Raw genomic sequence first — 15,294 nt, 5'->3', positions numbered from 1 at the left:
CAGCAAAGGGAGCTGGCTGAGAATTCTGGGTATTGATACCTGGTGGAAATCAGTGACTGGATGAAACAGACTCCCCAAAGGACTGCAATGGTGGAACGACTCTATTGCCAGCTTGTCTGGTACATACTCAGTATATATTAAGAGGAAAACAGCAGGTGGGACGAAATGCGGTAGAATATCTCAGGGAACACAAACAAGCAGACTACTGTCCATTTTCACTGGCAGTAAGCATCACCTTTGAATACAGTACAGGCATATGCTGGCTTCTAGAAAAGCATTAGTGTGCTAGGATGCAATTATGCAACTAGTGGCAATCTAATGCCTGTGGACTTGGAACAGTTTGATGCCACATTGGTCTGATGTAATATCGCATCTTGAAAGTGAAGCACCCACCACTTCCTCGAGGGCCAGTGTTCCACACAGGCACAGCCCACAGAGAAGAGGCTGTCACAGAGATCCTTATGACAAGTGAAGCAACGCCATCTTGTTGTCAAGGTTCCCCAAAACATCCCCAGCGTTTATTACTGCGGTTGGTTATAATTTCAATTAGCATCAACCAACAGTTAGCTGCAATCTCTTCCTGTCTGTCAAAGAATCTCTGGTAGCCTTGAAGTGTAGCAATCCCAGCATTGCAGACATACAGTTGCATTCGGAAAGTGGCCCAGCCAGAGCCTTGGACTTGAACCCGAACGATAATCTCTGGAGAGACCTGAAAATAGCTGTGGAGTGACGCTCCCCATCCAACCTGACAGAGCTTGAGAGGATCTGCAGAAGAATGGGAGAAACTCCCCAAATACAAGTGTGTCAAGCTTGTAGCGTCATACCCAGAAGACTCGAAGGCTGTAATCGCTGCCAAAGTGATTCAACAAAGTACTGAGTAAAGGGTCTGAATACTTATGGAATGTGAATATTGTAAATATTTTCCGTTTATATTTTAAATACATTTGCAAACATTTCTAAAAACAGTTTTTGCTTTGACATTATGGGTATTGTGTGTAGAAAACAATTCAATCCCATTTTAGAATAAGGTTGTAACGAAACATTAATGTCGGAAAAGAGTCAGGGGTGCTGGAATAATTTACGAATGCACAGCGTAACGGACCCAGAACAGTTCTCATGGAGTTGAATGCTTATGAAGAATCGCTGTCCGACTTACACAGGTAGTATTGTTTGGCTCGAGCCAAAATTTTGACATACGAGCTTCCAGAATTTGTCAGGTTGCGGTCAACATCAATCGTTCCATCATCAGCCTCATCAATCACCGATCATCGTCGATTATCATCGTCCTTTGACCTTGCAAAGCAGGGGGACTGGAAACAAAGTAACCTACCATAACAAATTTTTTCAATAGGAACTCTTCCGTAAAAATCAGTTAGTTTGTGGTGTACCACACACTATGCGTCACATCAGACGAACAAGAACACTACCGGGGCTTCGACATGTACCTGACATTATGTCTACATATTTCCGGATGGAACACTGAATCACTTCTACGGTATAGTGCATCATCCCGACATTTTGCGGGGGAGAAAAACGTCAGGTTGTTTTAAGCAGAACTTTGGTGTCAGGCTTTTAAAAGTAAGAGGGAAAAAAATGATCTGGCTGACTTTGACATTTTCCAGCGGCAGGCAATCAAAAGGTGACTAAAGATAGTGTTTGACTTCCCAATGGCACCCTATTCCCTTTATAGTGCACTACACCCACCATGGCGTGTTCTTGGTCGGAAGTGGTGCACTTCTATGATATAGGGAATAGGTGCCCACTGGGATGCACACAGTGTCTGTCTCTGTCAGAGCCAAACAACGAGAGCAGAGAGGAAAAGAGAGGAGAGGTAATTCACTGTCTGGGCCATTACAGGGTGAGTGGCCATGAAGAAATCGCTCTGGGTGTTGTTTCTGTGGGCGATGTGCATCCTGGAGCCTGTCTGGGCGATGTGCATCTTGGCTGTCACCTGGGCATCCCTGCTGGAGAGGATCTGACAGAGGAGATAAAGGAGAGCACAGGGAGCAATGTGGGTGTTTATACAAATGGTAGGCATTCTCCACATTCCAATTGTAAAGAAGTGTGTTAGTTGGTGCTAGGTCTGGAAAAAGCCTATCTGCTTCAGCCCTGTGTACATATGGCATCATATGGAGCCGGCATTGCATTTTTAAAAACATGTTAAAATGGAGGAGGAAGTCATACGTCTCATAATAATGGGGAAAGTCAAGACTTCAGTAAAAATCCCAAGGCAGACTTCAATCAAATCACATTTTATTGTCACATGCGCCGAACAACAGGTGTAGACCTTACAGTGAAATGCTTACTTACGTTCCTTAACCAACAATGCTTTAAGAAGTTTAAGAAGAAAACGTGTTAATAAAAAAAAAAAAAAAGTAAAAAAAAAAAGATAAAGTAACAAATAATTAAACAGCAGCAGTAAAATAACAATAGCAATAGCGAGGCTATATACCATACAGGCATGTGCGGGGGCAACGGTAATCGAAGAGGTAATATGGTACATGTAGGTAGAGTTAAAGTGACCTTGCATAGATAATAACAAGAGAGTAGCCAGCGCGTGAAAAGGGGTCTGGTAGCCCTTGGAGAGCTGTTCAGGAGTCTTATGGCTTGGGGGTAGAAGCTGTTAAAGAAGCCTTTTGGACCTAGACTTGGCGCTCCGTACCGCTTGCCGATGCCGGAGCAGAGAGTAAAGTCTATGACTAGGGTGGCATGGAGTCTTTGACCATTTTTAGAGCCTTCCTCTGACACCGCCTTGGGACTTGGGAAATAAGTGTGATGAATAGAAAGAAAGATGCATTGCAGAGCCCTACTTTTGCCTGAGTCAGAGCTGCATTGTGTCATTCAGCTGGAGGTATTAGTTATAGCTTCAGGAAAGGTAAGACAAACATTCATTTTCCTCATGATTACTCACTCATACCCAATGCTTTGGGGGTCATGAAAAACAACAAAGGAAACCACAGTCAGTATACCAAATCACAACTATTTCTTCAGTTTTACAAGTAGGCAAAGAGCTCTCCAAAACCTTGTCTCAGACAGAGAACTTCTCTTGCTCTGTCACTGTGGCTGCGGGTAAAGACCCAAACTCCCAAACTCTAAGAAGAAATAACAGGTACCACAAAGCTGAGCTATAGGGGAGAGCGGGGTAAGTTGAAGCCAGGGTTAAGTTGAGCAACCCCGTGTTTCTAGGAAACCATACACAAAATTAATTAATTGACCAAAAAGGTAATTCTTTCATGGAGTCAATGAAGGGAAGAAACCACATGGAAAAGAGGTAAGCAAGTTAGGTCTTAAAAAGTCAAACTAATTTATTGTGTTAGAGACTGCAGGTTTTTCTGTTTCTACCTGATAATGAATTGCACAAGCCTGGTGTCTCAGGTCTAAATCAGTCCCTGATTAGAGGGGAACAATAATAACAAGCAGTGGAACTGGCTCCGAGGTCCAGGGTTGAGTTTGTTAGACGTTTCATGACACTTTATCTAAACCAAAGTACGATAATTTTAAGATGTTCTATTACAGCAGCTGGGTCTCTATAAGCTTCAATATGAGCTCATAAACTAGCATGAAAGTGCATCCTTGTAGCTGTGTGGACTAATATAGTCAAAAATGTTGCCTTGGGGTAAGTTGAGCCAATGGCCATGTGGTAAATTGAGCTAAATTAAGTGTTTTCTTCCCAGGTGTAATGTAAGGCATATCGCTGCGATATGACGGTAACAAACTGGCCTGGCATATGTTAAAGTTGAAAAATGATAAAGACAAAAGTGATTTGTTTTGAATTGTGTTTGGGAAATAGGAATAGACATGTTTTTAAAAAGGGAGTAGTAATATTTCATTCAGTACATACATTTGTAGGTGGCTTAATTTACCCTGTCCCTCAGCTCAATTACCACATACCAGGGTAAATTTGTGCCGACACCACTTTTTTTTGGAACGAGTATATTTACATGGATACACAACCTCCTGAAATATATGTAGATATTTTAGGGGCCTCCCGATGGTGCAGTGGTATAAGACACTGCATCGCAGTGCATAGCTGTGCCACTAGAGATTCTGGGTATCGAATCCAGGCTCTGTCGCAGCCAGCCGCGACCGGAGACCCTGGGGCAGCGCACAATTGGCGAGCACTCGTCCAGGTTAGGGGAAGGTTTGGCCAGGCGGGATGTCCTTGTCCCATCGTTTCAGTAGCAACTCCTGTGGAGAACTATATTTCCCTTGACAGAGTGATGATGGATGTAATTTTTTAACATTAACCTTTTTATTTAACTAGGCAAGTCAGTTCAGAACAAATTCTTATTTAGAATGACAGCCCACCCTGGCCAAACCGGCGACGCTGGGACAATTGTGTGCCGCCCTATGGACTTCCTAATCCACGGCGGATGTGATACAGCCTGGATTCGAACAGGGACTGCGATGCAGTTGCCTATAGCCGCTGTGCCCACTCATTTAATCCCACTCCCCCTAGCAGCCTACTGGAATAGCAATGAAGGAAGCAATGTTGGCGAAGGAACATTACTTCCTTGATTCACAAAGAGACAACCACCCCTTCGGCTGTGAGAGATTGATTCACCCTGCTACCTGCCTGGACATTTCCACACAAATTGAATAGTACTAGCAAACCAAGAATGTGTCAGCCAGGCCCAGGAGTTATGCTGCTATAGGCTCACACCATGCTAAAATGAAAATAAATTGTGCATCGCATCTCGAGGGAATGTTTACCTCAGGGCTATGGGTGTCCATATGGTGCAGGCAAATCAACACAGTGCCATGGTTCAATTGGTCAGTGCTATTTGGGATCTTGGGAAGTCCCTACCCTTAACCCTTACCTAACCTAACCTAGCACGGACCGTTTCCAATATAGGCTTCTCGAGGCTGAACACAATTTGTTGAGAGCAGTTGCTCTAAGGTGTATTATAACTTCAGAAATAGGAGAGTCCATAAGTGAAAATACAGCCTGGACCAGATCTGTTTGTGCTGAATTGGCGTGACTATGACTTATAGTAGTTGGCAAGACGGCAGAAACAAATAGGGACCAGGCTTAGTCAAACAGGGGGCCCTAATGTATTCATTGATCCTGAAGCCAAACATACAGTCAATTATCAGTTGTTTGATGGTACTCAACATGTCATTTTAGAGGAATTTGGCAGTATGTCCAACCGGCCTCACAACCGCAGACCGTATTATGGTTTTTGTGGGCAAGCGGTGTGCTGATGTCTTGTGAAACAGAGGCCGCCCATCGGTGGCGGTGTGGTTATGGAATTGGCAGGCAGAACTACATGAACACAATGCATTTATCTATGGGAAATGTGAAGTGCATTTTGAGGCCCATTGTCGTTGCCATTTCATCTGCCGCATCACCTCAGTTTCATCATGTTCATTGATGTTAAGGCACAGCCCCATATCTCAAGGACCTGTACACAATTCCTGGAAGCTGAGAAAACGTCCCCAGTTCGTTCCATGGCCTGCATACTGCACCCACTGAGCATGTTGTGGATAGACGTACGACAGTAAATCCAGCAACTTCGCAAAATCCAATTGAAGAAAGAGTGGTACAACTTCCACAGGGCCACAATCAACAGGCCTAATCGACTCCATGTGAATTTGTTTGCGCTGCATTGACGCAAAATGGTTGTTACGCCAGATACTGACTTCACGCCCCTACCGTTAAATAAAAATAAAGTATCTGTGACCAATTAGTGATATGTGTATTCCCAGTCATGTGAAATCCATAGATTAGAGCCAATAATTTATTTCAATCAACTAATATCCTAATTTAATTGCAACTCAGTACATCTCCTTGCCAATCGTCCTCGCATTTATCATTTCAGCTACCTACTTGTAGCCCTCACTTAAACCCAAATCGGATGTGTCCCACAATCACCTCACACTTGGCTAGCCCTTCACTCACTCTCGCGCACAGGCTATTCCCACTACTTCACATTTCACTACCTGGCACCATCACCCTAACCCACTCCCACCCGGCCTCCCCGCGCACGCCCCACTGACCAACACCCTTACTGCTCTTAACAGACTGCCTCTACTCAACACCAACAACCCATCCCCCGCCCACCACACCGCCCCACACCACCGACGTCGCTCCACCATTTCTCCCATCCATAGTCCCAGCGTCTTGTGCTGGGTACTCCTCTCCCATTCCATGTACTCATTCCCAGGGAAGTTAATGCAGTGTTAAAATCTGATGACCAAATGCCATTCAGAGCAATATAAAATACATTACTGATCTGCAGCAGCAATACTAGTCTGAAGGCCACTTTTACTTGTGGGCCGGAAAATTCTATCCAGTCGCACACATGCATTAAACTTTAAAGCCAACAATAAACGAAACTGTTCCATCGGTCATTGCTTTACAAACAATATGGATTTACCGAGACTCTGTAACATGTAGTTACTCATACTATGAAAAATAAAATATACTTCCTTACAAGGGCCGATACATTGACTTGCATGGCGAACAGTTACAAATGACCAAACCATCAGACGGGAAGTCAAAGCATTGATAACCTATCAGGTTAAGCACAACACCTGAATTAAAACGACTGTTACTAAAACTAAACAGTAATGGCCAGTTGCACCAAACTAATCTTGAGAGTCACCGTAGTGGCGGACTAAATAAAAGATTGTATAACATCTCCATTGCCATTAACTGAAGTCTGAACACGTATTTTTAGTTCTTGTCTAATTGTAAATGCAGGGTTGTGTTCATTACGCCAATTGGGCATTAAGGCATGCACATCGCTCATCCTTCGTATTCACTACTCTCTGTAGACCGAGCCATGCACCTTGCCTGGCAGGGTCTTCAGGCCGTACTTTTAGGCCCCATTTGCGCAGCACTGTTGGGGTAAATCCGCATTATGACATTCTCGCGCCAGTCTTCACTAGCTAGATCGAGCGCACGTGTCTGGTCTCCTGTGCCAGTGCTCGCGCTTCGGAGTCGTCCAGCCCGGGAATCCTTCGGTACCTCGCCCAGCATGGAAACAGCTCAGATTAACCCGCCACTTCTTCGACAGCTAGCAGGAGGTGCGGGTGGGTGGAACTGGTCAGCTTCCGCTCCCGGGCAGTAAATCTCCGGCTTGCATCCGTCTGTTGTCATCGATGGTAGGTCGGCAGTGAAAGAAGAACGTTCAGTTGGGGTTTCTTCTCTTAGTTTCCATTTTGCTTAGCCAGCGTGGATTTCTGGCCTCGCCGTTTTCACAGGCTTATGTTTGATTGCTAGGAGTTGCCGATTGGTGTGTTTGACTTCAGATGGGGCCACCGTCTCTCCGTATCAGTCCATGCACCCTCCATCGCCGTTCATTGGCCATGTCAATTACACAAGACTATGCACGGATCAACATTAATTCGCTGTTTTAAAACAACCTTGACAAACAATATGGGAAACTCCCGCACAAATACGCTGCTCTTGTAGCCGGAAGGTTGTAACATAAATCCCGGAAATTCGAAACTGGGTTGCATTAAAATGTGGTACTATTGTGGGGTGTTGAGTTTTCCTAAATGCACTTTGCCCTCGGTTTTGTGTGAAACTAAGTACTATGACACAACTACCATAATACCCTAAACAGAAAGGCTAAACATGGCAGGCTCTCTTGCAGGATTTGGATGAGCTGTTCAGGAGTCTTATGGCTTGGGGGTAGAAGCTGTTAAGAAGCCTTTTGGACCTAGACTTGGCGCTCCGGTACCGCTTGCCGTGCGGTAGCAGAGAGTAAAGTCTATGACTAGGGTGGCTGGAGTCTTTGACCATTTTTAGAGCCTTCCTCTGACACCGCCTTGGGACTTGGGAAATAAGTGTGATGAATAGAAGAAAGATGCATTGCAGAGCCTACTTTTGCCTGAGTCAGAGCTGCATTGTCATTCAGCTGGGGTATTAGTTATAGCTTCAGGAAAGGGTAACAGAAACATTCATTTGCTCCTCATGATTACTCACTCATACCCAATGCTTTGGGGGTCATGAAGAAACAACACAAGGAAACCACAGKCAGTATACCAAATCACAACTATTTCTCAGTTTTACAAATGTAGGCAAGAGCTCTCCAAAACCTTGTCTCAGACAGAGAACTTCTCTTGCTCTGTCACTGTGGCTGCGGGTAAAGACCCAAACTCCCCAACTCTCAGAGAAATAACAGGTACCACAAAGCTGAGCTATAGGGGAGAGCGGGGTAAGTTGAGCCAAAGGGTTAAGTTGAGCAACCCGTGTTTCTAGGAAACCATACACAAAATTAATTAATTGACCAAAAAGGTAATCCTTTCATGGAGTCAATGAAGGAAGAAACCACATGGAAAAAGAGGTAAGCAAGTTAGGWCTAAAAAGTCAAACTAATTTATTGTGTTAGAGACTGCAGGTTTTCTGTTCTACCTGATAATGAATTGCACAAGCCTGGTGTCTCAGGTCTAAATCAGTCCCTGATTAGAGGGGAACAATAATAACAAGCAGTGGAACTGKCTCCGAGGTCCAGRSTTGAGTTTGTTAGASGTTTCATGACACTTTTATCTAAACCAAAGTAGATAATTTTAAGATTGTTCTATACAGCAGCTGGGGTCTCTATAAGCTTCAATATGAGCTCATAAACCTAGCATGAAAGTGCATCCTTGTAGCTGTGTGGACTAATATAGTCAAAATGTTTGCCTTGGGGTAAGTTGAGCCAATGGCCATGTGGTAAATTGAGCTAAATTAAGTGTTTTCTTCCCAGGTGTAATGTAAGGCATTATCGCTGCGATATGAGGTAACAACTGGGCCTGGCATATGTTAAAAGTTTGAAAAATGATAAAGACAAAAAGTGATTGTTTTGAATTGTGTTTGGGAAATAGAGATAGACATGTTTTTAAAAAGGTAGTAGTAATATTTCATTCAGTACATACATTTGTAGGTGGCTTAACTTACCCTGTCCCTCAGCTCAATTTACCACATACCCAGGGTAAATTGTGCCAAGACACCACTTTTTTTGGACAAGGTATATTTACATGGATACACAACCTCCTGAAATATATGTAGATATCTGTTAGGGGCCTCCCGAGTGGTGCAGTGGTATAAGACACTGCATCGCAGTGCTAGCTGTGCCACTAGAGATTCTGGGTTCGAATCCAGGCTCTGTCGCAGCCAGCCGCGACCGGGAGACCCATGGGGCAGCGCACAATTGGCCGAGCATCGTCCAGGTTAGGGGAGGGTTTGGCCAGCAGGGATGTCCTTGTCCCATCGTTCASTAGCAACTCCTGTGGAGAATACTATATTTCCCTTGACAGAGTGATGATGGATGTAATTTTTTTAACATTGAACCTTTATTTATTTAACTAGGCAAGTCAGTTCAGAACAAATTCTTATTTAGAATGACAGCCCACCCTGGCCAAACCCGGACGACGCTGGGACAATTGTGTGCCGCCCTATGGGACTCCTAATCACGGCTGGATGTGATACAGCCTGGATTCGAACCAGGGACTGCGATGCAGTGCCTTAGACCGCTGTGCCACTCATTTAATCCCACTCTCCCCTAGCAGCCATACTGAATAGCAATGAAGGAAGCAATGTTGGCGAAAGGACATTACTTCCTTGATTCACAAAGAGACAACCACCCCTTCCGCTGTGAGAGACTTATATCACCCTGCTACTGCCTGGACATTTCCACACAAATTGAATAAGTACTTAAGCAAACCAAGAATGTGTTCAGCCAGGCCCAGGATGTTATGCTGCTATAGGCTCACACCTGCTAAAAATGAAAATAAATTGGTGCCATCGCATCTCAGGAGAATGTTTACCTTCAGGCATTCGGGTTGCTATGTGCACAGCAAATCAACACAGTGCCACTGGGTTCAATTGGTCAGTGCTATTTGGGATCTTTGGGAAGTCCCTACCTTAACCCTTAACCTAACCTAACCTAGCACGGACGTTTCCAATATGGCTTTCGAGGGCTGAACACAATTTGTTAGGAGCAGTTTGCTCTAAGGTATTATAAACTTCAGAATAGGAGAGTCCATAAGTGAAAATACAGCCGGACCAGATCTTTTGTGCGAATGGCGTGACTATGACTTATAGTAGTTGCAAGACGGCAGAAATAAATAGGACCAGGCTTAGTCAAACAGGGGCCCTAATGTATTCATGATCCTGAGCAACATACAGTCAATTATCAGTTGTTTGATGTACTCAACATGTCATTTTAGAGGAATTTGGCAGTATGTCCAACCGGCCTCACAACCGCAGACCACGTATTTGGTTTTGTGGGCAGCGGTGTGCTGATGTCATTGTAAACAGAGGCGCCCATTGGTGGGGTGTGGCTTATGGAATTGGCAGGCAAAGCTACATGAACACAATTGCTTTTATCTGGAATTGATTGACGAAACTGTGACAAGGGATCTTGAGGCCCATTGTCAGTGCCATTCATCTGCGCGCATCACCTCAGTTTCATCATGTTCATATGCACAGGCCCCATATCTCAAGACCTGTACACAATTCTGGAAGCTGAGAAAACGTCCCCAGTTCTTCCATTGCCTGCATACTGCACCACTGAGCATGTTTGGATAGACGTACGACAGTAATCCAGCAACTTCGCAAATCCAATTGAAGGAAGAGTGGTACAACTTCCACAGGGCCACAATCAACAGGCCTAATCGACTCCATGTGAATTTGTTTGCGCTGCATTGACGCAAAATGGTTGTTACGCCAGATACTGACTTCACGCCCCTACCGTTAAATAAAAATAAAGTATCTGTGACCAATTAGTGATATGTGTATTCCCAGTCATGTGAAATCCATAGATTAGAGCCAATAATTTATTTCAATCAACTAATATCCTAATTTAATTGCAACTCAGTACATCTCCTTGCCAATCGTCCTCGCATTTATCATTTCAGCTACCTACTTGTAGCCCTCACTTAAACCCAAATCGGATGTGTCCCACAATCACCTCACACTTGGCTAGCCCTTCACTCACTCTCGCGCACAGGCTATTCCCACTACTTCACATTTCACTACCTGGCACCATCACCCTAACCCACTCCCACCCGGCCTCCCCGCGCACGCCCCACTGACCAACACCCTTACTGCTCTTAACAGACTGCCTCTACTCAACACCAACAACCCATCCCCCGCCCACCACACCGCCCCACACCACCGACGTCGCTCCACCATTTCTCCCATCCATAGTCCCAGCGTCTTGTGCTGGGTACTCCTCTCCCATTCCATGTACTCATTCCCAGGGAAGTTAATGCAGTGTTAAAATCTGATTGACAAATGCATTACAGAGTCAATATAAATAAATTTCATAGCATCTGCAGGACAGCAAGTATAGTTGAAGGCACTTTTACTTTTGGGCGGAAGATTCTATCAGTCGCACACATGCATTAAATTTAAAGCAACAAAAGAACATAGCTTCCATCGATCATTGACAACAATATGGATTTAAGAGATTTAAATGTAGTTACTGTGGGGTTTTTATAAGGTTTTTTGACACGCAACCCTAACATTACTCATACTATGAAAAATAAAATATACTTCTTACAAGGGCCTATACATTTGACTTTGGGGAACAGTTAAAATGACAAACCATCAGAGGGAAGTCCAAAGATGAATAACCATATAGTTAAAGAAAAACACTGGAATTAAAACGCACTTTATAAAACTAAAAGCAGCTAATGGCAGTTTGACCAACTAATGAGATACAGTAGTGCCCTAAATAAAAGATTGTATAAACATTCTCCATTGCCATTAACTGAAGTTGAACAGTATTTTTCAGTTCTTGTCTAATTTGTAAATGCAGGGGTGTGTTCATTACGCCAATTGGGCATTACAGCATGCAATCGCTCAGTCCTTGTATTCAGTGTACTTCTTAGACGAGCCATGCACCTTGCTGGCAGGGTACTTCAGCCTATTTAGGGCCATTTTGCGCAGCACTGCTTGGGGTAAATCGATATGACATTTCTCGGCCAGYTCAACTAGGTAGATGAGGACGTCGCTGAGTTCATGTGCCAGGTGCTCGCGCTCGGAGTCGGTCCAGCCGGGAAGTCCTTCGGTCACCTCGCCACGCCACTGGAACAGCTCAGATACCTCGCCCACTTCTCCGACCATAGCTAGCAGGAGGTTGCGGGGTTGGTGGAACTGGTTCCAGTCTCGCTCGTCAGTAAATTCCGCTTGCATCCGTCGTATGTCATCGATGGTAGGTTCGGCAGTGAAAGAGAACGTATCAGTTGGGGTTCTTCTCTTAGTTCCATTTTGCTTAGCAGCGTGGATTTCTGCCTCGCCGTTTTCACAGGCTATGTTTGACTTGCTAGGAGTGCCRTTGGTGTGTTTAGCTTCAGATGGGGCCACCGTCTCTCCGTTCAGTCCATGCACTCCATCGCCGTTCATTGCCATGTCAATTTTACACCAAACTATTGCRCGGATCAACACTTAATTCGCTGTTAAAAACCAACCTTGACAACAATATGGGAAAACTCCCGCCACAAATACGCTGCTCTTGTAGCCGGAAGGTGTAACATAAATCGCCGGAAATTCGAAACATGGGTTGCATTAAAATGTGGTACATTGTGGGGTGTTGAGTTTTCCTAAATGCACTTGCCCTCGGATTTTGTGTGAAACTAAGTTTACTATGACTACAACTACCATAATACCCTAAACAGAAAGGCTAAACATGGCAGGCTCCTCTGCAGGAATGACTGCACTGCTATGTAATATGAATAAACGAATTGCAATATTTTATCCAACGATTACTTACCAAAGGCACAATTGGTGTGTGATAAGGAGAATATGTATGTCTGTCTCCCGATGCCAGAGTCAAGCCCAAACAAAACGGAAAAGGTAGGTTCACGGAGTGAATGCTAACGTTAGCTAGCTCGCACTGATGTGCACTGTTTGTGTATCGTGTGCGCGCCTGTGCTAGTTAGCGAGGATGGCAGTCGCACATCATTCATGACCACATTCCCTTCCGTATTTAGACGTTGCAAACATTGCTGTTAGTTAAAAACCTTCATGCAGTTTATTTATAGCTAGTCGTCTGCATGATAGCCTCCTTTATAAATATGTAAATATTATCCTTCTTACCCCTCTCTGCCTTCAGAACATCCTCACAGGTTGTCTTGACAGGGGTTCTGAATGACTTTGATTAGGTATGATGATGTCACTAAAGTKTTGCYGATATKCCGYATTCAAAACAACTGGGAACTCATGACGTCAKTGATATTTAGGTCGGAAAGTCGGAGCTCTAGAAAGAGGCCCGAGTTTKTTTTTTTTTTCACCTTTATTTAAACAGGTAGGCTAGTTGAGAACAAGTTCTCATTTACAACTGYGACCTGGCCAAGATAAAGCAAAGCAGTGTGACACAAACAACACACAGAGTCACACATGGAATAAACAAACACAGTCAATAATACAATAGACAAAGTCTATATACAGTGTGTGCAAATGAGGTAGAACAAGGGAGGTAARGCAATAAATAGGCCATAGTGGYGAAATAATTACAATATAGCAATTAAACACTGGMGTGATAGATGTGCAGAAGATGAGTGTGCAAGTAGAGATACTGGGGTGCAAAGGAGCAAAATAAATAACAGTATGGGGATGAGGTAGTTGGATGGGCTATTTACAGATGAGCTATGTACAGGTGCANGTGCAAGTAGAGATACTGGGGTGCAAAGGAGCAAAATAAATAACAGTATGGGGATGAGGTAGTTGGATGGGCTATTTACAGATGAGCTATGTACAGGTGCAATGAACTGTGAGCTGCTCTGACAGCTGGTGCTTAAAGCTAGTGAGATATGAGTCTGCAGCTTCAGTAATTTTTGCAGTTCGTTCCAGTCATTGGCAGCAGAGAACTGGAAGGACAGGTGGCCGAACGAGGAATTGGTTTTGGGGGTGACCAGTGAAATAGTTCAGAGTTGGATGACTGTTCATATCGATTTTTTTCCCCTTCTTTTTTCGATCGGAGCTCGTTTTTCCCCAGTTGTTTTGAACGCACTGAAGTTGGAGATTTCCCGAGTTCCCTGTTTTGAACGCGGAAATAAGTCCACCAACAGAACTGTCTAAAATGCTGCACTGTAATTAGTGACCCACATTTAAACTCCTATAACAGACAACCCTGSCAGTTAGCTATTCATAWGTCCAGTCTATTAGTCAGTTCAGAAAATKAAATCGTGGAGTTGATATGGTGGCCTCCCATTTGTAAGTGTTCRTTTCTCTGACTGTGATTGTGTGCTTCTAGTGCTCCCCAGGAGCTGGTAGGTGTGGTGGGTCTGGAGATCCATGCTCAGATCCACTCCAACACCAAGCTGTTTTCTGGCTCCCAGGTCGGGTTCCAGGCTCCACCTAACTCCCTGGTGTCCTTCTTTGATGCCTCCTTACCTGGAACTCTMCCTGTAAGTTATGGTGCATCTGATGATAAACATGCCTCATGTCAATAAAGGCTGTTTGTCTATTCGTTGCATAATATTACAGTTGTTGTCCATCATAACATAATCTGGTCTATGTAACCTAGCCTACAATATGTCAGTGTACATAGGCCTACTCGGTCAAATGACTAAGTTCCTTTCCTCTTCCTCCTCAGGTGCTGAACAGACGATGTGTGGAGGCTGCAGTGATGACAGGCTTGGCCCTTAACTGTACCATCAACAGGAAGTCTCTCTTTGACAGGAAGCACTACTTCTACGCTGACCTTCCTGTAAGTCAACCCGGACCCCATCTATCCTTCAAGCAATCGTCAATCACATTTATTTCTAAAGCCCTTTTTAGGCTACATCAGCAGCTTTTACAAAGTTATTGAATACAGTAACCCGGCCTAAATCACAGAGGAGACAACTTACTCCCCCATTAATAAGTAGCTCTCATCGGTCAAAGCAGCCATCTCTCCCCAAATTAACTTTCCCATTTTACTTCCTCCCTGTCCCTGAGCTAGGCTATCATTTAATAGTGACGAGTCTTGCTAAACCGGCAGAAAAGCTTATTGCCACCGATATCTAGCCAAATGACAGCTTCTGTTCCTGCAATCTGTTAGCTGTTAGAAGTCAAGTCGCGGCCAAGTGATATTCACCCTCACCTTGCTGCCAGGCGCTCCTGGGTAATTTTRGTGCCGTTATGACTGACATTTTATGACCTTGACATCAAGACATGTCATTGGAAGAGTCGAAGAGATTCAATAGCAATTGCCCAACAAAGCCTCCCAAAAAGTTTAATTTCACTTTGGAAAGATGGGCAGCCCTAGCTTAATGTGACCTATGTAGAAAGAAATGACCCTGACATTACTCTTGACGAGCTGATGATGAGAAATTGTGGACTGAGAAAAGGATGAATTTGAATAATTTAAGTGC

The 15,294-nt window shown here is 44.2% G+C and overlaps 2 protein-coding genes across 2 annotated transcripts in view; one reads left to right on the top strand and one right to left on the bottom strand.

Moving 5' to 3' along the window:
- Window positions 1-11,283: 11,283 nt before the first annotated feature.
- Window positions 11,284-12,474, bottom strand: dctpp1 (dCTP pyrophosphatase 1). Its single transcript, XM_023979575.3, has one exon. It carries the CDS (start codon window positions 12,347-12,349, stop codon window positions 11,801-11,803), a length of 549 nt encoding a protein of 182 aa, XP_023835343.1. The 5' UTR covers window positions 12,350-12,474; the 3' UTR covers window positions 11,284-11,800.
- Window positions 12,475-12,535: 61 nt separating this feature from the next.
- Window positions 12,536-15,294, top strand: part of gatb (glutamyl-tRNA(Gln) amidotransferase, subunit B) — a 32,555-nt gene continuing 29,796 nt past the window's right edge. The window contains 3 exon segments of the mRNA XM_070437146.1: window positions 12,536-12,793; window positions 14,193-14,346; window positions 14,535-14,747. Of these exon segments, the coding sequence (XP_070293247.1) occupies window positions 12,627-12,793; window positions 14,193-14,346; window positions 14,535-14,747 (534 nt within the window). The 5' untranslated portion in view covers window positions 12,536-12,626.

The sequence above is a fragment of the Salvelinus sp. IW2-2015 genome, linkage group LG34, assembly GCF_002910315.2.
Source record: "Salvelinus sp. IW2-2015 linkage group LG34, ASM291031v2, whole genome shotgun sequence".
NCBI lineage: Eukaryota > Metazoa > Chordata > Actinopteri > Salmoniformes > Salmonidae > Salvelinus > Salvelinus sp. IW2-2015.
The sequence above is the reverse complement of the archived record's forward strand: the minus strand, read 5'-3'. Positions and strand labels throughout refer to the sequence as shown.